General features: G+C 44.6%; 2 protein-coding genes across 2 annotated transcripts in view; one reads left to right on the forward strand and one right to left on the reverse strand.

The window, feature by feature from the left end:
- Positions 1 to 7,647, forward strand: part of CNTN4 (contactin 4) — a 101,543-nt gene extending 93,896 nt beyond the window's left edge. The window contains exons 13-20 of the mRNA XM_030458332.1: positions 71 to 220; positions 1,367 to 1,437; positions 2,966 to 3,200; positions 3,720 to 3,835; positions 4,406 to 4,592; positions 5,087 to 5,199; positions 5,891 to 6,059; positions 7,547 to 7,647. Coding sequence (XP_030314192.1) covers positions 71 to 220; positions 1,367 to 1,437; positions 2,966 to 3,200; positions 3,720 to 3,835; positions 4,406 to 4,592; positions 5,087 to 5,199; positions 5,891 to 6,059; positions 7,547 to 7,647 — 1,142 coding nt within the window. The remainder of the gene's footprint in view (positions 1 to 70; positions 221 to 1,366; positions 1,438 to 2,965; positions 3,201 to 3,719; positions 3,836 to 4,405; positions 4,593 to 5,086; positions 5,200 to 5,890; positions 6,060 to 7,546) is intronic.
- A 3,150-nt stretch (positions 7,648 to 10,797) lies between these two features.
- On the reverse strand, positions 10,798 to 19,234 carry IL5RA (interleukin 5 receptor subunit alpha). The gene is made up of 10 exons (XM_030458671.1): positions 19,162 to 19,234; positions 18,432 to 18,577; positions 17,720 to 17,858; positions 17,500 to 17,632; positions 17,234 to 17,424; positions 16,160 to 16,305; positions 15,419 to 15,554; positions 13,611 to 13,707; positions 12,625 to 12,706; positions 10,798 to 10,884 (listed from the first exon to the last, which is right to left on the reverse strand). Exons 1-10 carry the CDS (start codon positions 19,232 to 19,234, stop codon positions 10,798 to 10,800), a joined length of 1,230 nt encoding a protein of 409 aa, XP_030314531.1.
- Positions 19,235 to 20,108: the final 874 nt, after the last annotated feature.

Genomic DNA, 20,108 nt, shown 5'->3' on the forward strand with positions numbered 1-20,108 from the left:
ACCTTTTCTCAGTAGTCTTTAATGCTTGCAGTGGTTTTTGTTGCCCTCCTGACCTGCAGCTGTCTCCTAGTTCCAGAGGTCATCGATGGCAGGACCTTCACAGCCACAGTGGTGGGGTTGAACCCTTGGGTTGAGTATGAATTTCGGGTCGTGGCTGCCAACCTGATTGGGATTGGGGAGCCCAGCAGAGCTTCAGAGAAGAGAAGAACTGAAGAAGCTCGTAAGTAGTGGTGGGTGACTGAGTTAGGTCTTGTTGGGCAGGTGCTTGGCAGTGCTAACAGATGTGTTGTACTGGAGGAAGCTGAGGAGCACTTTCCTCACCCATTGCTCTCCTCCCTTGTGGATCATTGTTTGTGTGCACAGAACAGGCAGAAGTTGTGGAGCTCCTGATGGACTTTGCTCACTCCACAGATCCTGGATATATAGGGAGACTTCATCCCATTTCTGCAGAAACCAATGATTTTCAAAAAAACAAAAACATTTTGGCAGGTTTTTTTGGAAAATACTGCTCAGTATCCATTGATGAGAGAGCTGAACTTTGCTTTCCTCTGGTTTCCCAAGTCCCTTTGGTTTCCCAAGATCAGTGGAATGAGACCTGGGAGCCCAGAGAGAGCACAAATTCAAGCTTCCCAGCAGGAGAGGTGGCAGCCTCTTGCTTCTGCGGGCTTCTGTGGTTCTGAGTTAAGTTGGACCTCATCCCTGTGGGCCAGCAGCCTTGGAGAAACCACCCTGGGCTGCTCTGTGTGCTGGATCCTTTCACAGGCTTAGTGCAGGGCTCTGTCTTCCCCCCAACACATCACCCCCAGCCACACTGTGACTTCAGACTGCTGCAGGAACAGCTTGGTGGGGAACTTCAGTAAAAGGGAACTTCAGTAGTGCCTGTGTTTGGGGATTTCCATGCCAGCCACAGGCCTTAAGAGCTTCAAAGCTCCTTGATGTTGTCCCTGTCTTCTGATCTGGCAGAAGGGGTCACACAAGGCCTAGGCTCAGTGTGGTGGCTGCAGAGATGTGTGTCTGGGTGATAGGAAACCCCTGCTAGGTGGCTCCTCTCTTCTGATTTAGCCTGTAACAGAACAGAATATGAAATATAAAACTAAGAAGAGGCCTTTTTTTATGGAAGATAAATGTTTAAACTGAACAATTAGTGACTGATTACACAAGTTAATTGGCACACTTTTAATATACTGTTATTGACATACTTTTAATGTGCTATTTGCCATGGCAAATTACTCACTTCCTAATAGCAGTGCTGGTACCCAGCAGGGGAAGGCCAGCAGAGTCCTGTTGCTGGGTTGCTCTGTTCCATTTCAATGCACTTTTCAGGTTTCAAAGTCACCCTCTGCATCTTCTGCATCTTTCTTTGTAGTTCCTGAGGTGACCCCAGCCAACGTCAGTGGTGGTGGAGGGAGCAAGTCAGAGCTGGTCATTACCTGGGAGGTAAGTGGAGACCACACTGAGAGGAAAATTACTGTGGTCCTGATGTAAAGTGTGCCCTTTCACCCTGGACCTCAGGGAAGCTTCCATAGATTTCAAACCATTTGCAGTAAAAAAGCCCAGATTGTGTGATAAAATACTGAAATTATTAAAAATGAGCTCCAGCCCTTCCCCATCCCACATCCCCATGTGAGGCCACCAGCAGTGAGGGGCTGTGCAGGGGACCATAAGGAGGGGGTTGAGTGTTCCTGCCACCACCCCAGCTCAGCTCCCCTGGCTCTGGACACATCCCTATGGATGCAGCAAAACCTGGATGGGCAGGAACCAGCCCAGGGGAAAAAGGAGTGAGTGAGTCCAGGCCTGGCACCTCCTGACCTAGCTGAGAGCTGTGGTTGGGTCCCAAGCTGTAGCCCCTGTCCCTTCACCAGGTTCTGTGGCAGCAAAGAGTTAAGAGCACAACACATTGCATGCTGCTCATGAAAGTCAGCAAGAGGAGATGCAGAGCTGAAAAATGTTTAATATTCCGTGAGGCAGTCGAGGTTAGAATTTTGGTCATTTGTCTGCTCGTATTTTCATGTTATGATGCAATGCAGCTGGCATATTTTTTCCTAATAATGAACTTCACTAGACATGCTAACACTTCCACTTAGCACTATTTCTGACCAAGCTGGCAGAATGAATTGCCAAAGATATTTTTAAGGTTATTAAAAAACTATAAATGGATTTTTGTCCTTACCACACAGCTCAATGTGTTAAATTTCCTCCTCTGCTGGACTAATTAGCTATGCTGTGCCTCCTAAAGATACTACAATATGTTTCAAAGACACACATGGCAAAAACATCAGCCATTGATTTGAGTGGTAATTTGCACAAAATATAATTTGTGTTTTGATAGAACAGTCAGTTTACCCTTTTAAATCTCCAGAGGCCTTTTTTGAGCCTTTACAATACAGAGTAAGAAGCAGTCACCAAAAGTAACCTCTGCACATGCTGAAACACCATGGACACTGTGGGAGAGGGGCCCATAATTAGATTTAGGTTAGGTCTTAAGGAGAGGGTGCTGAGCCCCTCAGGTTGCCCCCAGAAGCTGTGGCTGCCCCATCCCTGGCAGTGGTGAAGGTTGGATGGGGCTTGGAGCCCCCTGGGCTGGGGGAGGGGTCCCTGACCATGGCAGGGGGTTGGGACTAGATGAGCTTTAAGGTCCCATCCAACCCCAAGCAGTCAGTGTTTTTATGATAATTACAGCTTATTTTAACACACTGAAGCTCTGAGTTTGGATGCAGCTTTCAGGGGGCTGCAAGCCTGAGAGCAGGAAGTGTCAATGTGTCCAGAAGTGACCTGGAGGTGACCTGGAGGTGACAGGTTGTTTGTTCCAGCTGTCACCTAGTGCTTCCCTTCCCTTCACCATCACGTTTGTGACAAGTTACTTCCTAGTTTGAATCCTATGGGATGTGCATAGTTGGCTGACCTGCCCTGGGACCACCTGCCATTTCTGAAGATGTCATTTCTCTCCCCCTCTGCCTGCCCACAGACCGTGCCTGAGGAGATGCAGAACGGGGGTGGCTTTGGGTACGTGGTGGCTTTCCGTCCCTTTGGCACCATCAGCTGGATGCAGACCGTGGTGGCCTCCCCGGACGCCGCCAGATACGTCTTCCGCAACGAGACCCTGCCCCCCTTCTCCCCCTATGAAGTGAAAGTGGGGGTGTACAACAACAAGGGGGAAGGGTCCTTCAGCCCTGTCACAGTCGTCTACTCTGCAGAGGAAGGTAGAGCCAGGAGCCCACCCCCTCCTGCTGGACACTGGTGGGGTTGAGCAGGTCCAAGAGGGTTTAGTACCCACCTGGATGTATGCTTTGATACTCACTCCTTGCTCTGATTTATAATAAATGACAAGCCCTGATGAGTTCTTTTGATAGTCATTAAAATAACATTAATCATAATGAAATCTTTTGATATTAATGGAAAAGTAATATGTAATCTGGAAAGAATTCCGCGGGGATTCAGGATGAATTAATGTCCGCTGATTGGAAAATGGTCTCTCTTGTCCTAATTAGAGTACATGGTACCCAGGGTTGGGTTTAGTAATGACATCTTATTATTTGTGAGGCAGAAGAGTGGTGCTGCCTGGCACAGGCTGACAGGCCACCAGTTTGAAACGTGGAAGGTTTATTTTGGTGGGATGCCTCCTTTCTTCTGTGAGGAGGGAAATAAATCCCTTGAAGTTTGGGACTAACGGAACAGAAAACGGAAAACTCTTCTAATTTTGTTTTTAACTCTTTACCCAGAGCCAACAAGAGCCCCAACCACTGTTCTGGCCAGAAGTCTTTCTGCCTCAGATGTTGAAGTTTCTTGGGCTCCTCCTCAGGAGAACCAGCACAAAGGAAGAATACAGGGATATGAGGTATGGATGGACAAATGGGATCCTTTCAGTGCTAAGAGTTGAGGAGATACCACTATAGTCATTGTCAGCCACTGCAACGTGGCTCCTGCTGAGGACAAGCCCCACATCTCCCCAACACGTGGATTCCTGTGGCAGATTTGCTTCCTTTTCTTCAGTAGAGAGATTCCTCACTCATGCTGAATGATTATGTATTTTTCTGTACATGATCTGGCTGAAAATAGAGCATAGAGCTGTGTGGGGCTCACCACCCTTGTAGTGAAGAATTTCTTCCTAATGTCTAACATAAATCTACCCCCTTCCAATTTAAAGCTATTACCACTTGGCCCATCACTCCATGCCCCTGTCCAAAGTCCCTTCTCAACCTTTCATGCAGCCTCCTCAAGGACTGGAAGGTGCTCTAACATCTCCTCAGAGCCTTGTCTTTTCCAGGCTGAACATCCCCAGCTCTTTCAACCCTGTCCCTGTGGCACTTCCAGTTCGGGCAGCAGGGCCAGAGGTGGCACTGGAAGCACCCAGGGTGCTGCCAGCCCAAAGCTGGGAGTGATGACATTTTCCTGCTCCACTTCTCAGGTCAGGTGCTGGAGACATGATGAGAAGGAAGAAAACGCAAAAAGGATTCGAACGGTCGGCAACCAAACATCCACAAAAGTCACCAACCTGAGAGGCAACGTGCTCTATCACCTGGCTGTCAGGGCCTACAACACAGCTGGGACAGGCCCCTCCAGCCCCCTGGTCAATGTCACCACCAAAAAGCCACGTGAGTGGTTGGGAGAAGAGGGGGCTGGTGCCTGGGAGGGTTTCTGCCAGCAATCCCCACTCTTGTTTTCAAGTTTTCCTCAGTCTGAAGGAGCTGTCAGACTTTTCTTCACCAGGTCTTTGTGCACAAGCCCTTTTTTTGGTATTTTTTGTAAGGCTCTTCCTCATGTTAAGGAAGCAGAGCATGCAAAACTGAAATCACAGCTGTGCAGGGAAATTAAATATTTATCTCGGCGCTCAAGAGGTCTTTTTGCTTCTGGTCTCAGGAATGTTGAGCAACTGACTGAATCCTTTTTTTCATTTAGAGCACTGTGTTGTGTCACACCTCCTGTGACCTTGCAAACACAGGTCAGTGAAACAGCTCATTAGCTTTCTGGAGCCATAGGACTCTGGGCACACTCAGCTATGGTGGTGGGAGCCACGTTGGTATTGGGAGGGGTCCAGCTGGGAAATGGTTCTCCTCAGTAATGCCATGCTGTGTGTATTTTGGTACAGCACCAAGTCAGCCCCCTGGGAACATCATATGGAATTCATCTGACTCCAAGATCATACTGAACTGGGACCAAGTGAAAGCACTGGACAACGAGTCAGAAGTGAGAGGCTACAAAGTGAGTATTTTGTCAGCATGTGCAGCTGGAGATCACTGCCCTGCACCACCTCCCTCACCACCCCCAGCCCTGCAGGGAGTCCTCAGGAAGCTTCAGCTGTCACAAGGTTCTGCTTTTGGGCTATAAAGGAATATTACAATGAATCTGGTGTCCAGTTGGGGTTTAGAGGAAGAGCAGGCCAGGTATTTTTCATGGTGTTTGCATGGGGTTTCCAGGTTAAAACTGGAAACCCATGGGTTTCCTCCAGAAACCCATGTAGGCCAGACCCATGTAGAGTGAACACATTGTGCTGATGAGAGACTCATCACCCTGAGAAAAGAAACTCCAGAAAGTCCTCTCACAGCTTACTGTTAGCATAACACAGATAGAAGGGCTCATTTTATGAATCATAATAAAATGTTTCCCATTTTTCTTCTTTTTTTCTGAAAATCTTATACTTTATGGTACTATTTATGATCAAACTTAGTAGAATTCCCAGATTTTAGAAGTAATTAAAAAAACCCAGTTAATCTGAGCAGGTGTTTGTGTCACTGCATCAAATACCCCAACACAGATGGGCAATTTCTACCCTGAAGAAATGTAATTAAGATGTTTTGCCCTCTCTACGTAAGCCTTGGGTTTTATTTCAGTAAATCTGGCTACCCTGAGGACAATGGGCATCTCCACCATTTCTTCCTCCTTTTCTCTGCAGGTTTTGTACAGGTGGAACAGGCAGAGCAGCACGTCTGTGATAGAAACAAATCAAACCTCTGTGGAGCTGTCCCTGCCCTTCAATGAGGATTACATCATCCAGATCCAGCCCTTCAGCGACGGGGGGGATGGCAGCAGCAGCGAGCAAATCCGAATTCCAAAGATATCAAGTAAGGGTGGGAGGAACTGGGGTGGGTGCCTGCTCCTGCTGCCACCAGGCCATGGACAGGCAGTGTCCCCAGCCCCTTCTCCTGCCTGCTGCCAGGGCAGATCTGCTTCACCCCCAGCACCTCTTGTGGCTACAAACAAGGAGGAACCAGAGCTCTGAGCAAGGCTCTGGTTTGGGCATTTCCCTGAGCTGAAACTTGGATTTCTCTGGGACCAGCAGTCATTCCAGACCATGTTCATCCTCAGTCAAGCTTAAACTATAAGAAACCCTGTCAGAAGTTGTTAAAGCTCTATTTAAGATTTCCAGACACTTTCCACTCTATTTCCACACTCATATATGTCCTGGATATATTGTTTCACTGCAGTTCACTATAACAAAACACAAAATGCACTGTTCAGAGGCTTTTAAATTTATAAGGCTACTGTATAGCCATATTCCATTGTGTGTTGGATGCATAAATATTTATTTAAGGAAATGAGGTTGTGTAGAAGAACAAACAGAGAAGAGAGTATTTTATTACACAGCATTGCTTTTGCAAAATCTCCATGTCCCATCTTCCATTAATAATGCTACGGTTTATAAGCTGCATTAAATCAGGAGCCTCTGCAATGCAGGAATATGGCATTAAAATGATAGCAATGTACAAAGCCCTGGGTGAGATCAGAATTCTCTCCACCACAGTTGTGCACTGTGGCTGCATAAACCATACAGGAGAATTAAATCAGCAGACAGAGGAGAGCAAAGGGGAGCAGGATGTGCCAGTTGGAGCATCAGCTCCTTCAGGACATGGGTCCTGCCAGGCTGGTGCAGGAACAGCTTGGAGGTAGTACAGATGTAAAAAAATAAAATAATAAGAGAACAGATCACATAATAATAGAATTGTGGAAGGAGACTCAAGGCAACAGCAGCCCTACCTTATGAGGACAGGCTGGGGGAGATGGGGTTGTTCAACCTGGAGAAGGGGAGGCTCCAAGGTGACCTTATAGTGACTTTCCATTACCCACAAGAGCCCACAAGAAAGCTGGGGTAGGGCTTTTTACCCAGGTGTGTAGTGAGAGGACATGGGGAAATGGTTTAAAACTTGAAGAGGGGAGATTTAGGTTGGACATGAGGAGGAAATTTTTTCTTGTGAGGGTGGTGAGACACTGGCCCAGGTTGCCCAAGGAAGCTGTGGCTGCCCCATCCCTGGAAGTATTTGAAGGTCAGGTTGGATGGGGCTTGGAGCAGCCTGGGCTGTGGGAGGTGTCCCTGCCCTGCAGGGGGGTTGGAATTAAATGAGCTTTAAGGTCCCTTTCAACCCAAACCTGTCTGGGATTCTACGAAAAATCTGGTTAGAGAGGTGAGACCCAGGAGCAGGAAGGCTCACAGAGAGCCACCTCACCTCCTGCCACGCTTCCGCCAAGGACACAGAATGAGAATGTGGGCTGGGGAGGTTTGGGTTGATGGGGGCTGCTCCCCTCACTTCTCTCCCCTCTCTCCTCTGCCCAGACGCCTACGCGAGGGGATCCGGCGCTTCGAGCTCCAAGGCCTGCACGCTGTCAGCCATCAGCACCATCATGATCTCCCTCACAGCACGCTCCAGTTTATGACAAAAGATCCCAGGCAGGACTTCTTGTTTATAATCTAAGCAACATTTAGCTAGTTGTTTTGAAGACACCCAGTACTAAGTAATATTGTGGTTTGAGTACACCTTACTACTGGAAAAATGTTTATGCTTCTTTAGGAATGGCATTATACAGTACTTCCTCAAAGCAAATATAGCTTTGTCTGAAGTTTCCTTGGAAACTCTGCAATGCACTGAAAACATCTGTAATATGATGTTACCAAAGCAGTTTACATATGTCCTTATATGCATATTTTTTATTATATATTTAGTGTTTTATAGAATTTTTTAAAGTTAACATATGATGTAGATATTAATTTTTTTCCTCTGCTATAAAATGCTATGGATGACATTATCACGGGAATATTTGTTTGGAATTTTTTCCTTTCTGACAGAGAGTTTGAAGTTGTTGGTAGTAAACTGGCTGCAAGTTCACTGTACAGTTTTACAAGGCTACGCAAGGCAGAACTGTTCCAGGTGAGGTTTGGAATGTATTTAAACAGCAGTTACAATGATTCTGATGTTAAATCAGAGGATGGCACGTTGTGTTCACAGGTCTGAGACAAACTTAAAACACTCAGTAAGAACAATGATAATGGTGGGAAAACACAGGAATTTGGGTTGGTTGTGGACTACAGGACCTGTAGCAGATATTCTGGCATCATGTCTTGAAATAGCTTTGTCTTTACCTGATAAGCATTAAATGGGGTAGGAGTGAAGGTACCACGAAGATGAGATCTCTGCCTCTGGTGACAAAAAGGGACAGGTCTGTGAAGGAGCGAGCGAATGAACGCCGTGGTTCTCACCTCTGGGGGAAACCCACCTTGCAATCCACTTGGCTTTGGGGGATTTTATTCCAAGAAAACCAGAATACAGCGACTTGGAGGCATGAAGCTGCCCTGGGCTGGGTGTCAGTGTGCACATCCCTCATCACCCCACGTGTGGGACGTTTTTTCCCTTTTCTTGGGAAATTGGATCTGGAGCAAAAGCCTGGGAGGAGCTGGGGACGAGCTCCCAGGGAGGTGTTTGGGTTGTCAGCAGGGACAGGGCATCTCCTGCTGGGAGAGAGGCCTCTGCTGGGATGGCTGCATTTCTTCAGAAACTCTTCCTAGACCCTTGAAGGTAAATAGAGGCACGCTGGACAAATGGCACTATCCACAGCAAAATCATTCTTCTTAAGAGAAGGGACTGTTTGTTACTATGGGGTAATTTTGTAAGTTGACTCAGATGGGTAATGCTGGTAAAAGGCAATGGGCTTTTCTATAAAATTTTCCAGTTTAAATGCTCTGCAGTGGTTTATTATTTTTTTTTTTTTTCCTGATAGCTTGAATTTGCCTGTAACTTGTCTTTTTTGCTTACAAACTAATACAGTTAACTTTTAGACCTTCTAAATATATTTATTCAGTAACTCATAATCAGGATTCCACTTGTGTAAAAGTCAGGGGTGTTGACCAGAGAAATATTGTCAGTATTTCAAGCTGTGTTCCTTTCTTAGTTTGATATGGTTATTCTATGTGAAAAACAAACAAACAACAACAACAAAAACACATAAAAAAAACAAAAAACCAAGAAAAATGGAACAAAAAAAAAAAGCTTCTGTAGTTTTCTCCCCAGTGTAAATGATATTTATCAGTGATCTAGCAGATGTAATCTTTTTTTAAAGGTATTGGTAATAAATATTCTGTCATTTGTAAAGATACCTGTTTTCCAGGAGCATTTTTCCTCCATGTTTCATTGTACCCAGTGACAAATTTCATGGCAGCAATAGGCAGCACCTGCTGAGGTTGTCACTGACGTGAGGACATGAAGTGGAAGAGCTGGTTTAAGTCAAAAGTTTGTGGCGACAGAAAAAAAAAATATTTATTTATGCATCTCTGCCCAAAGGGGGCAGCAGGAGAGTGGAGCATCAGCAGCCCTGCACCCTGAAAAAAAACCCTCCAGGTACAGCACCATTTCTGTTATTCTTGGGGATTTCTGAGGATTTGGGGGAGGACTGTTTGAAATGGCTAAATCCACCAAAACCACTTTTCCAATTCTGATTTTAAGGGGTGGTCAATTCAGATGGAGCCATGCTGCTTCATCCAGATGACAGCTGGCTCACTTCTTACAATAATTTTTAATTGTAATAAATTTTAATTCTAATATAACAGTTATTTTTATAAGAGTTTGGGAACTCCTGTAATGTTCAGCACTGCCGAAAAAATTTACTTGCTCAAATCTTTATTTTTATTCTTTGTTAATGTGCTCTGGCCAGCCTGACAGACAGGAGGTTTCTTGGAAGTAGAAGAGACTCAGAAAAACCAGAAGAACTTCATGTTCTGCAGCCAGAGAGGTCAAAACTCAAGTTGTTCAAGAGGTTTGAGGCAGGTTTATTTGGTAACTCAGTGGATTACACAAGGTATGTAAAAAAGTCACAAACAGAAACTGTCACTGTCTCAAACAGTTTAAGATGGAACAACAGATAGAGAAGAAAAACTGTTTTGCAATATTGGGCTGTGGATTTTCAGTCCCTAAGCTGTGAAGGTACTGTAGGTAACGTGTCTCCTCACAAGCCTGCAGTGCACACAACCCATGCAGCACCCCAGGCCACCTGTAAAAAACCTTCTGTGCACACAGACCTGGAGACTTTGGGAGCTGTGGCTGTGGCAGCAAGGTCTTTTTCCAGCACCCAAGGCTATGGGTGAAGGCTGAGTGAGCCCCCCCTTCTGTGGTGGATGTGCCATAGCCATGCAGCATTGGGGATGAGAGCACTGAGGTGCTCCACAGCTTATTTTACTTTTTTGTGAGCACTTGACCCATCTTGGTCACTGCTGTGGCTGTAGCTGGGTACCTTGCTGCCATACACAGTGCTGTGCCAAGCCCCAGTTTTTTGCATCTTGAGTTGTTGGGAGTTATTTAAAACAAAACAAAAATTCAAAAGATGAAGCTGTCAACAAGACAAAAAGCCATTAGCTCTTATCTAGATTTTTTTTTTCCCTGCACAGCTCTTGTACCATGTGCTTTATGCCCTGCTTAAACTGTGGCTTTATTTAATAGCTTCTCATGGTCCTGGTCCCTTGCTGGAAACAGCCACAGCAGCAGTGACACAAAGCCTGCTCTGGTGACACTGGGTGATGTCCCCTGGACATGCAGCCTCTCAGAAGACAGAGTCATCAAGGGCACTGCAGGAGAGATCTTCAGCAAAGCTGCCCACCTCAATCTCCCTGGTGCAGGTATGTGATCTCTGGAAAGCAAACACTGCTGGTGAGCTGGGAGGTGGAGGGAGGCTCTCAGCTGAACCCCACTAATGGAGAGAAGTCATGACATAACCATTTTTAAGCTTCTGTTGGACATTTGTTATGAAACAAATGGTACAAAGCCCTCACTTAGCAGGTTTTGGAGAACACAGTGTTTCAAGTCGGTACATTCAGAGAGATTCACCCAAAATGTTTAGTGAGGTAGAAGCTAAGAGCCTTGGGTTCAACAGAAGAACGTCACCAAAAAGTTCATACTCCCACTGAAGTTCACACAAGGCTGCTCATCACTTCATCCCTCAGGCCAGCAGCCCCCTGCCCCCAAATTTCCCATTTGGTGTGTTTGGCATCAGTCAGTTGAGCAAGGTGGCCCAGCAGACAGCCAGGGGAATTGTTCTGAATTCACAGAGGTGAAGCTCACTTGTGGGGCCAGTTCCCAACCCCTCAGCACTGAGCAGAGTTGATCAAACAAGGGTGCAGGGCCAGGGTGACTTTCAGAAGGATGCAGGGAGCAGCAGTGTGGTGCTGGGAGCCTGCAGGGGTGGTGGGAGCAGAGCTCTCACGGGCTGCAGGGGCTTTCAACACCTCACCAGGCTGTTCACACTGCAAATTTAGGAACTGAATGGACACAACAAACAGCTGCCAGGGGTTTCATTCTCCCAGATGATCTTAGCAGAGACACCAGGGTCATGCTGTCACCTCTCCCTGCTGGTGCCACCACCTTTGCAGCTGTGCAGTGCCAGCAGAAAGCCTCCAGCTGGTGTCTGCTACCCACACTGAGCTGACTTGAAATAAAGCAAGGACTAAAACCAAGGCAGTGCCACTTTGATAATGTGAAACAGCCTTTGCAGTTTCCAGCTGCACTGCTAATATTTGCTATTTCTCTTGTTATTATTTGTGATACTCTGAGTCGTTTTATTTTACACCAGTGACTTTAATTAAAAACAAACATTATATAATAATCTTTTAAGCCTGTTTCCTTGACCCAGACCATGGCAGAAGAACAATACCCAAACAATCCAACCCCTATTCTAAGGGGACAAATTAAAGTCTAGTTACTGAGCAGCACTTCTCTGGAGCAGACTATGAGGAGTTTGTCTTATCTGCAAGGCAGATGTATTTATCAGGAAGTAATAGCAAACATAATAAGGCTTAAGATCAGCTTAACAGGAGGACAAAACATTTCCCATTGTTTGGTTTCACAAAATAAATTAGCTCTCCAGGAGCAGCAGCATTTCTGTGCAGAAGGCAGAGCTATGGGTACAGCACTGCCTGCCTGAAATTTGTTGCACATTAGAAAAGCACTTGGTGACAGCACTTAACCCTTCCTCCAGCCCAAGGCACTGGGATAGCTCTGACTGATTTGGGGTTATTTTGTTTGGTTTATCCTTCCCAAAACACTTTATCTACAAACAAGGCCAAATCCAGAGCTATTCCAGGCAGGAACCTTTCCTCCACAGAAGAGGTGGCTGCACATCCAGGTGAGAACCCAGCACAGCAGTTAGGATTGCAAGAACAATCTCACAAATTGCTAAATTTGATGGGTAACTGGATGTCAAACTCATAGTCAAGGCTGTGCATGCAATTACATTAACTGCACCCACCTATTTCCCACTTGCACATGTTCTGCACAACATGGTTAACATGTGCATTAGAAATGAAAAAGCTTTAACTGAGCAATAACAAGCTTGATGCTCCCAGCCTTGCAGGGAAAGAGCATTTTATTTTACCTCATAGTCATTTGGGAAGGGATCTCTGAATTTGTTGCTGGGTGTTGGAATTGGTGGGAACAATTTACTCCATACGTGGTTTCTGCAAGAAAAAACAACCCAGTAGTGAGGGGATGTGAAAGAATTGCTGCTTCTGATGGGTGATGGATCTGACAGGCAGCACTTCCCCTTGCACCACCAGCCCTGCTCAGGCATCACCATCTGACAGAGGCAGCAGAGGTTCAAAAGGGGTCACAGCCACAGCTAAGGGCCCACCCTGTGGCCCAGGCAGTTGTGCCATCCCTGCCAGGACACTTCTGGCCTCTGGGTACATGAGGATGGCACAGAGGGGATTGGCAGAATCTCTGCTGCCTCCTCAGCAGAGAGCTGGGCTGGGAGGTCCCACCCAAGGAGCATTGCTGTTGGGTTTACAGCCAGGAACAGCCTGTCTTGGAGAAAAATTAATTGCTGTGATCTGTCTGTTTGCCCTCGTGTTCTTCCCAAGGGCTGTGTTGTCATCTGCTTTGTTTGGACATTCAAGACAGGTTGCCTCTTGCTCAGACTTTAGTTTTTAGGACATAATCTACCTGTGTCTCTTGGTGGGAGAGCAATTGCAAATAATTGTGTGCTGAGGGAGTGAGGAGGAGGCAAGGAACAGGACCGGAGACAACTGAGGGCAAACAGTTCTGCTTAGCACTGTGCTAACAGCTCCTGCTGGAACCCTGTGAGATGCTCCTCTCCAGCTTGACACTTTTGGCTGGCTCAGGCTTGCAGATGGAGCGGTTTTGTGCTAGCAGGTGCTGCAGAGTGAGCTTTTTCTTGTCTTTGATGTATCCCAGGACACAGACTTCACATTTCAGTTGCTAAAATGCCTTGTTTTGAATCATTATGCTTGAATACCAAATTCTGTGCCCTTTCTTAAAGTTAAGCAAAGCTTGTGACATCCCCTCCACCTGATGAATACCTGAATCTTAGTTAAACTGAAATTAAAAGATGATGATACTTACATTTTGCATATTATAGCAACAAACAGGAATGTGCAGCATGTGGACACACAAAGCACAGGAAGAATCCAGGCTACAGGATTCTCCAGTTTGTTTTGTCCTAAATTTCAAGAAAAAAGAAATATGCCATTTTAGTGCAGATCATTTTAAACACACTTCAGAAAATACTTTATCAGCTGTTTTGTGTGACTATATTCACACCACAAATTAACAAGCAAAGAATGAAGACTTTATGTGTAGAATTACAAACAAAACATAGAGCTTCAAGAAGGATTTCCATGAAACTGTATTTCAATTTCAACAATAAATGTTTTTCATTTTGACAGAAAGAAGAGAACAAGCTGAGAAGTGTGAGGAGCCAGGCCCAGCTGAAGGACAACAGGGTTTCTCTGACTTCCTAAATTTGCCTGTAAAAAAAGACATCAAAGCTCCCTGTTTGTCTGGTGAGCTGGTTGTCAGTTCATCTTCCTGGGAAGAATTTCTCCTCTGTGAGCAGACACAGGCATTTCCATCAAGGTCAATGTTCCTGGTTTGAAAAGGCATTGCTCAGTGACCAGGACCATTATTTTTGTGCCCCATTATGCCATCTAAAAGAAACATTTACATTGAATTGCATTTTCAAAAGGCTGCTGAGTCCCTGTGTGGTTCTGATAACCACCTGGCCCATGCATCACAGTGTCAGTGATGTTCCCAGGGTCCTCAGTCCTGAGCACACTGCACAGCAGACACAGCTCCAGAAGTGCTGCAGCTGACACAAGGGGAGCCCTGAAGCCTTCCAGCCTTGCTGGGAAAGCAGGATGGGGACAGCACAAATGTGCTGAGGTACATCTCAGCCCCAGACTTGACCTGTGCATCTTTAGAAGTGTGACCCCTCACAGTGGCTGTTCACAGGTACCTTCAGCTTCACAGATGTGATTTGACTGGGCTGCCCTGTGCAGTTCATCAGGATGTCCAGCTCACCTCACTGCACAAACAATTTTTATCTGCTTTTGCTGACTGTAAAGCTTCTAAACAACCTCTTAGAGACAGCTGATGTCAAGGTGCAGTTTTCTAAAGCCTGCTTTGGCAGCAGGTGCCTGCATTTCATGGATCTTGATCACCACCACCCAAGGAAAGGATCCAGAAATGTCCTTCAGTCTGTTTTCTGTTGGAGGGTTGCTGCTACAGGACAGGTATGGGCTCAGAAGAGGTCTGCTGGTCTCAAAGCTGGTCTCATCTGAATATTTCCCAGGTAGGTGCATGAAGTTAATAAACAGCCCCAATCTACTTAATTAATGGTCCACCTGGCTGCCTGGATGAGTGGTTAAGTGACTGAGCCTCTCTTCCCAGGGACTTGTCAGTGCCATTGAGCCAGGTGGGAAGGTCAAGGTGTGTTCCTAAGAGTAAGGCAGCAAAACACCAGCAGGTTCAATCACATTCACCAGCAAACAGAGAACAAGAGAAAAGTGCAGTAAACAGGAGAGCATTTGGGACATGGGGTGGGGTTTTTTTGTGAATATCAGGAAGTTAAGAAAGTCAAAAGATCAGAGCAAAGGAGGATGTCTAAGAAGAAACAGCTGATAACGTGCTATGATAAGGAAACTGCTATTTCCAGAAAAAAACATATTTAGCAAGCAGGAAATACAGAATATAGTAGGGCAAATTATCATGTTTCAAAGATGCTAAAACCATGCTTTTCCCTCCTCCTCCTCCTCACCCCAGCATCTTGGATTCTATTGAAAATACTTGGTGTTATGCTTGCTCCTGATTGGGTAGCATTTGCTACCCAGTGCAGTAATACTCACTACTAGGCAGTAGCATGTCATTCTTACCAACATAAATAATTTCACTCCAGTCACTCCAGAATCCTCTGGTAGAACACATGTGATGATTAGCTCTTATTTGTAGGGAATATTTGCTGGTAACATCAACCCGTAATCTGAAGTCATTTGAGGGTATTTTCAGAATCTGTTAGGAAAAAATACTGTCCTGTAAGAGATTACTCAAGACTAAACAGTTCAGAAAACAAACTCTAATCATTTTTATCTTTTCATAACTCCTTCACTAGATGAACAGTGAGCATCTGGCCTTGCTTTTCAAGTAACTTCTCTATTTTTATAGCTGTATTTTTTCTCATACACCAGTGTTTCAGGACAAATTCTTGAAAGGTGCCTCTTCTTTTCATTTTTCTTAAGACACTTAGTGCTGAATTTTCAGAATTGTCCATTCTCTGACTGTTCTAAACCCATCTGCCTAAAACTAAATAATGGCAATTTTGTCCTTCTCTCTTGTGGATAGTTTGTGGCAGACATAAATGGCATCAGAAAAAGAGGAGAAAATTAAAACTGATGAGATTTTGACTTTGCTGAAGCCTGGTCACAAAAGGGACACAAGTTCCACCACAAGTCTATAGTTTCAAAACTTTACTAATAGCATATTTTATTTTAAATGTTTTAAAATTGGATGTGAGGGTTTTTTCAACAGGCTGCCTAAAGGCAGATTGTAGCTATATAGGACACTGAGCTCAGAGACAGGCATGGGAAGTATTATGTGGGGAGCAAAGGAGCAATTACCTGCTTGTTACCTGACTTCAAGTTGAGGAGGTAAAATTCATATTCAAAACATTCCTTAGGGAAAGGAGAAATTGGCTTCTCCCAAGTGGCCACGAGATCATTTTCCTCTAGGAATACAGTGACATTTCTGGGAACATTCACTTTCTCTACAAAAAGAAAACTGTACTGGTAAGTTATTTATAGAGCAATGTTTAAATACTAAGAACTGGAGCACTTTGTAATCTGATAGTTTCCAAGTAGGACCTATGATCCTTCACATTCTGAACAAAAAAGATAAGGATTTAGGAGGAGTAACTATACTGGAGAAGATGGTTAAGGGATAAGTTTTAAAAGCCCACTTCAAAGGTTTGGAAACTGACATTGGAACTTATCAAAATAATTTTCAAAAAAGTGTGGAATTACTGATAAAATAGAAAAACTTCCTTTCAGAAAAAAAAAAACAAACCCCAAACAAGCCTAAACCATGTAACCAGGGAAGTTACTGAAAACTGGAACAAATGAAAAAAAATGGATCAGCAGCTATTCTGGGAAGGATTTCTAAAAAGAAAGTGTATCTGTTGTTTTATCTTACTGAACTGTGAAGAAGGGAAGAGTTGCCTGTTTACAAAAACATGTAAACAGCATGGAAGTAGTGAAGGAAGTGAAATTATTTGGGTGGATGGAAGGTGATAGTCATAGCTGACACCACCTTCTATTTAACAGCTCAATGCCTTTCTTTACAAGGACATGGATACCTTAAACATCATGCAGGGTTTTTTTCCTTTTAAAGAAAGGCTGTAAAATAAGAGGTAGTGAAAATTGTACTTGAAGGTATATTGAGTAAATCAACTGATAATTAATACTGGAAATAATGCTTTGGCTAACAAACAGAATAACTGTGTTCTATTTTAAAGTTAGTTCAAAGCATCCATTTCTGCCTTATGATCTCTCCAGTTTCTTTAAGATGTCTAAGCAAAACCAACATGTGTTTTCACCTGCATGAAGAACTATTCAATAATATTCCATCACAAATCTTCTGACAATCCTCTAGATGTTTTTAATTTTAAAAAAAAAGAAAAGTGTATTTCTACTCACCAATGGCATTTTGGTTAAATAGTTGCTGAAAAGGTTTGATTGCAGCATACTTGCTAGACCCAGTAATGTGTATTACAATGAGATTGTCAAGCCCTTCAGGATCAATATGAGTCACTGAAAATCTGCACTCAGTATTCCTGTTCCACTGGTCTTTGATATAATCTTGGCATCGTTCGGTGTACATCTCATACCTGCATTAAAACACTTGTGAGACGTGATGCTCTTACACAAATCCACTGCTGACTAAAACAGGAGAAAACACCAACCTGTAAAATAGAAAGTACTCTGTATCTTCTGGTGCCCTTTGGCCAGGCAGCCAAGTGCAGTGGAGAGAAACAGTACTAGAAATGGTGATGTGAGTAACACAGGACAGATTAGTGACTGACGTCTCTGGAGCACCTGCAGAGCCAAGGAATTTTAAAGAAGAAGAAAAATCTTTTGTATAAAAGTCACAAGAACTCAGACCTCCCTGGCATTTTTTCTTACCTGGCAGAGGCAGGAGTGTTTCCTTCACCCAGTCACTTCTCCCCTGAAGGTCCTCTCGGAGAAGCAGCGTCCGGACACAGGCAGAGAAACCGTTGTGAAGTGGAGCTGTTCGGATGCTGTGGGTCTTCCTTGTGTCATACTTGGAGGAAAATAAATCAAAAATCACATAAGCATCACATGTAGTGGAAGGTGAATCAAGGGACCTGCAAAGACAGATTCAGTCCTTGGAAAGAGGCAAACCAGCCAGCTTAGCTGGTTATATTAAGTGTATAGAACTAGAGAGTACAAGTACTAATCCACACAAGAAGTGTGCAGGGTTGCTCATTTAAGACAGCAGGACCTTTATCTTACCAAAATTTATCTATAGCATAGAGCTGTGATAAAACATGGCCTGACATTTTAATGATCTCCTGGCATTACTGTGAATTAAGTGAGCAGATTTGAATGAGAGTGAATCTTAAACCCAGTTTGCAGCTTCCTCACAAGATGGAGCCCCACGGAGACTGCAAACCCCAGGCCAGCCCTTGTCCCAGCAGAGCTGTATCCAGGAGCACAGCTGGAAGGGTATCTCCAGTGCTCCTGCTATTTGTTTATAGAAGATGATAAATTCAACATGCCAGTCATTCAACAGATATGTCGTGCCTCATTTGGTGCAATATGTTTAACTTAACAGGAATTTAACCTACTTAAGATACTGGACTTTTTATCTTACCTCTTCAGGCACAGGGCTTAGGATTTTCACATCATATCTAATAGTGTAATTTTTTTGTTCTTGATTCGGGTTTGGTTTCCACTGTAAAAGTACTTGTGCTAATGCAGAGACTGTAAGGGTGAAGTTAACAGGTGGGAAAACCTGAACTGAAAGGAAGAAAACAAAATTATTCATTACATAGTAATCCAGTGAATTGTTTAGAGCAATAGGTGTTTACAAGCAACAAGCAATGCAAGCAAATGGCTTTTCATATTCTGTCTACAGCTTCTTTATAAAATGTTTCTAATACTTGAAAAAGATCCTTAAACGACAACCAAAACTTCATCAAATGTAGTTTACTTAAAACATAGCTTAAAAATTATTTCTTACAACAGTTTCAACTTTGGAACCCACAATGATATATTGTGTTTGGCTTGTCAGTTGTTCAGACTTTTCAACTTATTCATCATGGCCACAGAGACAGAGGCTCTCTACTGGAATGGGGCTGATCAAGTCATCAGCAACTCTCAGCCACCTTAGTGTGGCAGAAGACCATAAAGTGGGGGCTTTCTGAGAGAAGGCTGAATAGTGCCTTTGCACTGGCTGGATTAAGTCTTTGGATAAGCCAAGCCAGGCATTAGTGTCTGTCCCAGAGGCAAGTGGCATGGCACAGTTTGCCTCATTGTCACTCATTGTCACCCACCAGTTGTCATGCTGAGGCTACATGCTGGTAGGAAGGAAGATTCCTTACCTCCTGCACTGGGAGCTGCCTTTGGTTGAACCAAGTTCATCGTCCAAAGAAGGATCAGAAAAACTCCAAGCATGCTGACCAGAGTCTTTAGATGGTTAAAGAGATGAGCCATGTCCCAGAACATGAGCTGTGTCACCGTTTTACAGAGGTCTGCAGCCACAAATGAACACAAGCCCCAGTGTTAAGAACACAAACCACAGAATTGCAGCATCTCTCCGTGAAGAGGAATGAGTCAAGTTCAGGTAAAATGGCTTCCAGTAGAGTCTCATTTACTCCAAGAAGAGATAACCAAATTTTTAGCTGCCACTATATATGGAATGGCTACTTACTAGAATTTACTGTCCAGTTTCTGTTTCAATAAAGCTAAAGAAGCAGTGCTCATCTCGAGGGTAATTCTCCAGTGTTATGTAGTAGATATAAAAGAAACTTGTATCTAATTTAAATGAACGTCTATTTTTAATGCTTAAAACCAGCATATTCTTGGGCTTCCTACGGATTGTTTCATGAAGTACTGGGAAAAAAAAAACGTGTAATCGCTTATGTACAACCTAATATGAACACGATGGAAATACAGAACGGCAGCTTTCCAAAATGTTCTAACTGAAGAGAAATACACCCTCCCAGCCCAACACTGGGGCACTACAGCAATTGCTTGGATGGAAAACGTAATATTCCTGAACCTCCAATAAATAACCCATTTCCACTGCACAAGAACAGCGCTGAGGAGCCCGGGTCCGTCCCCCCCCCCCCATCTCCCCTCAGCGGGGCCGGGGATCCGGGCTCCTGAGATAGGGGAGAGCCCGAACTCCAGAGACTGGGAAGGCTCCGAGCTCCAGAGATACGAAAGGCTCCGAATTCCAGGGGTAGGGGCGGGCCCGGGTTTGGTTCCGCCTCACGCCGGGGAAAGGGGCGGTTCGGCCCCGGTCGCTCTGCCGAGCTCATCGCCC

Source organism: Calypte anna, chromosome 12 (assembly GCF_003957555.1).
Source record: "Calypte anna isolate BGI_N300 chromosome 12, bCalAnn1_v1.p, whole genome shotgun sequence".
Lineage (NCBI taxonomy): Eukaryota > Metazoa > Chordata > Aves > Apodiformes > Trochilidae > Calypte > Calypte anna.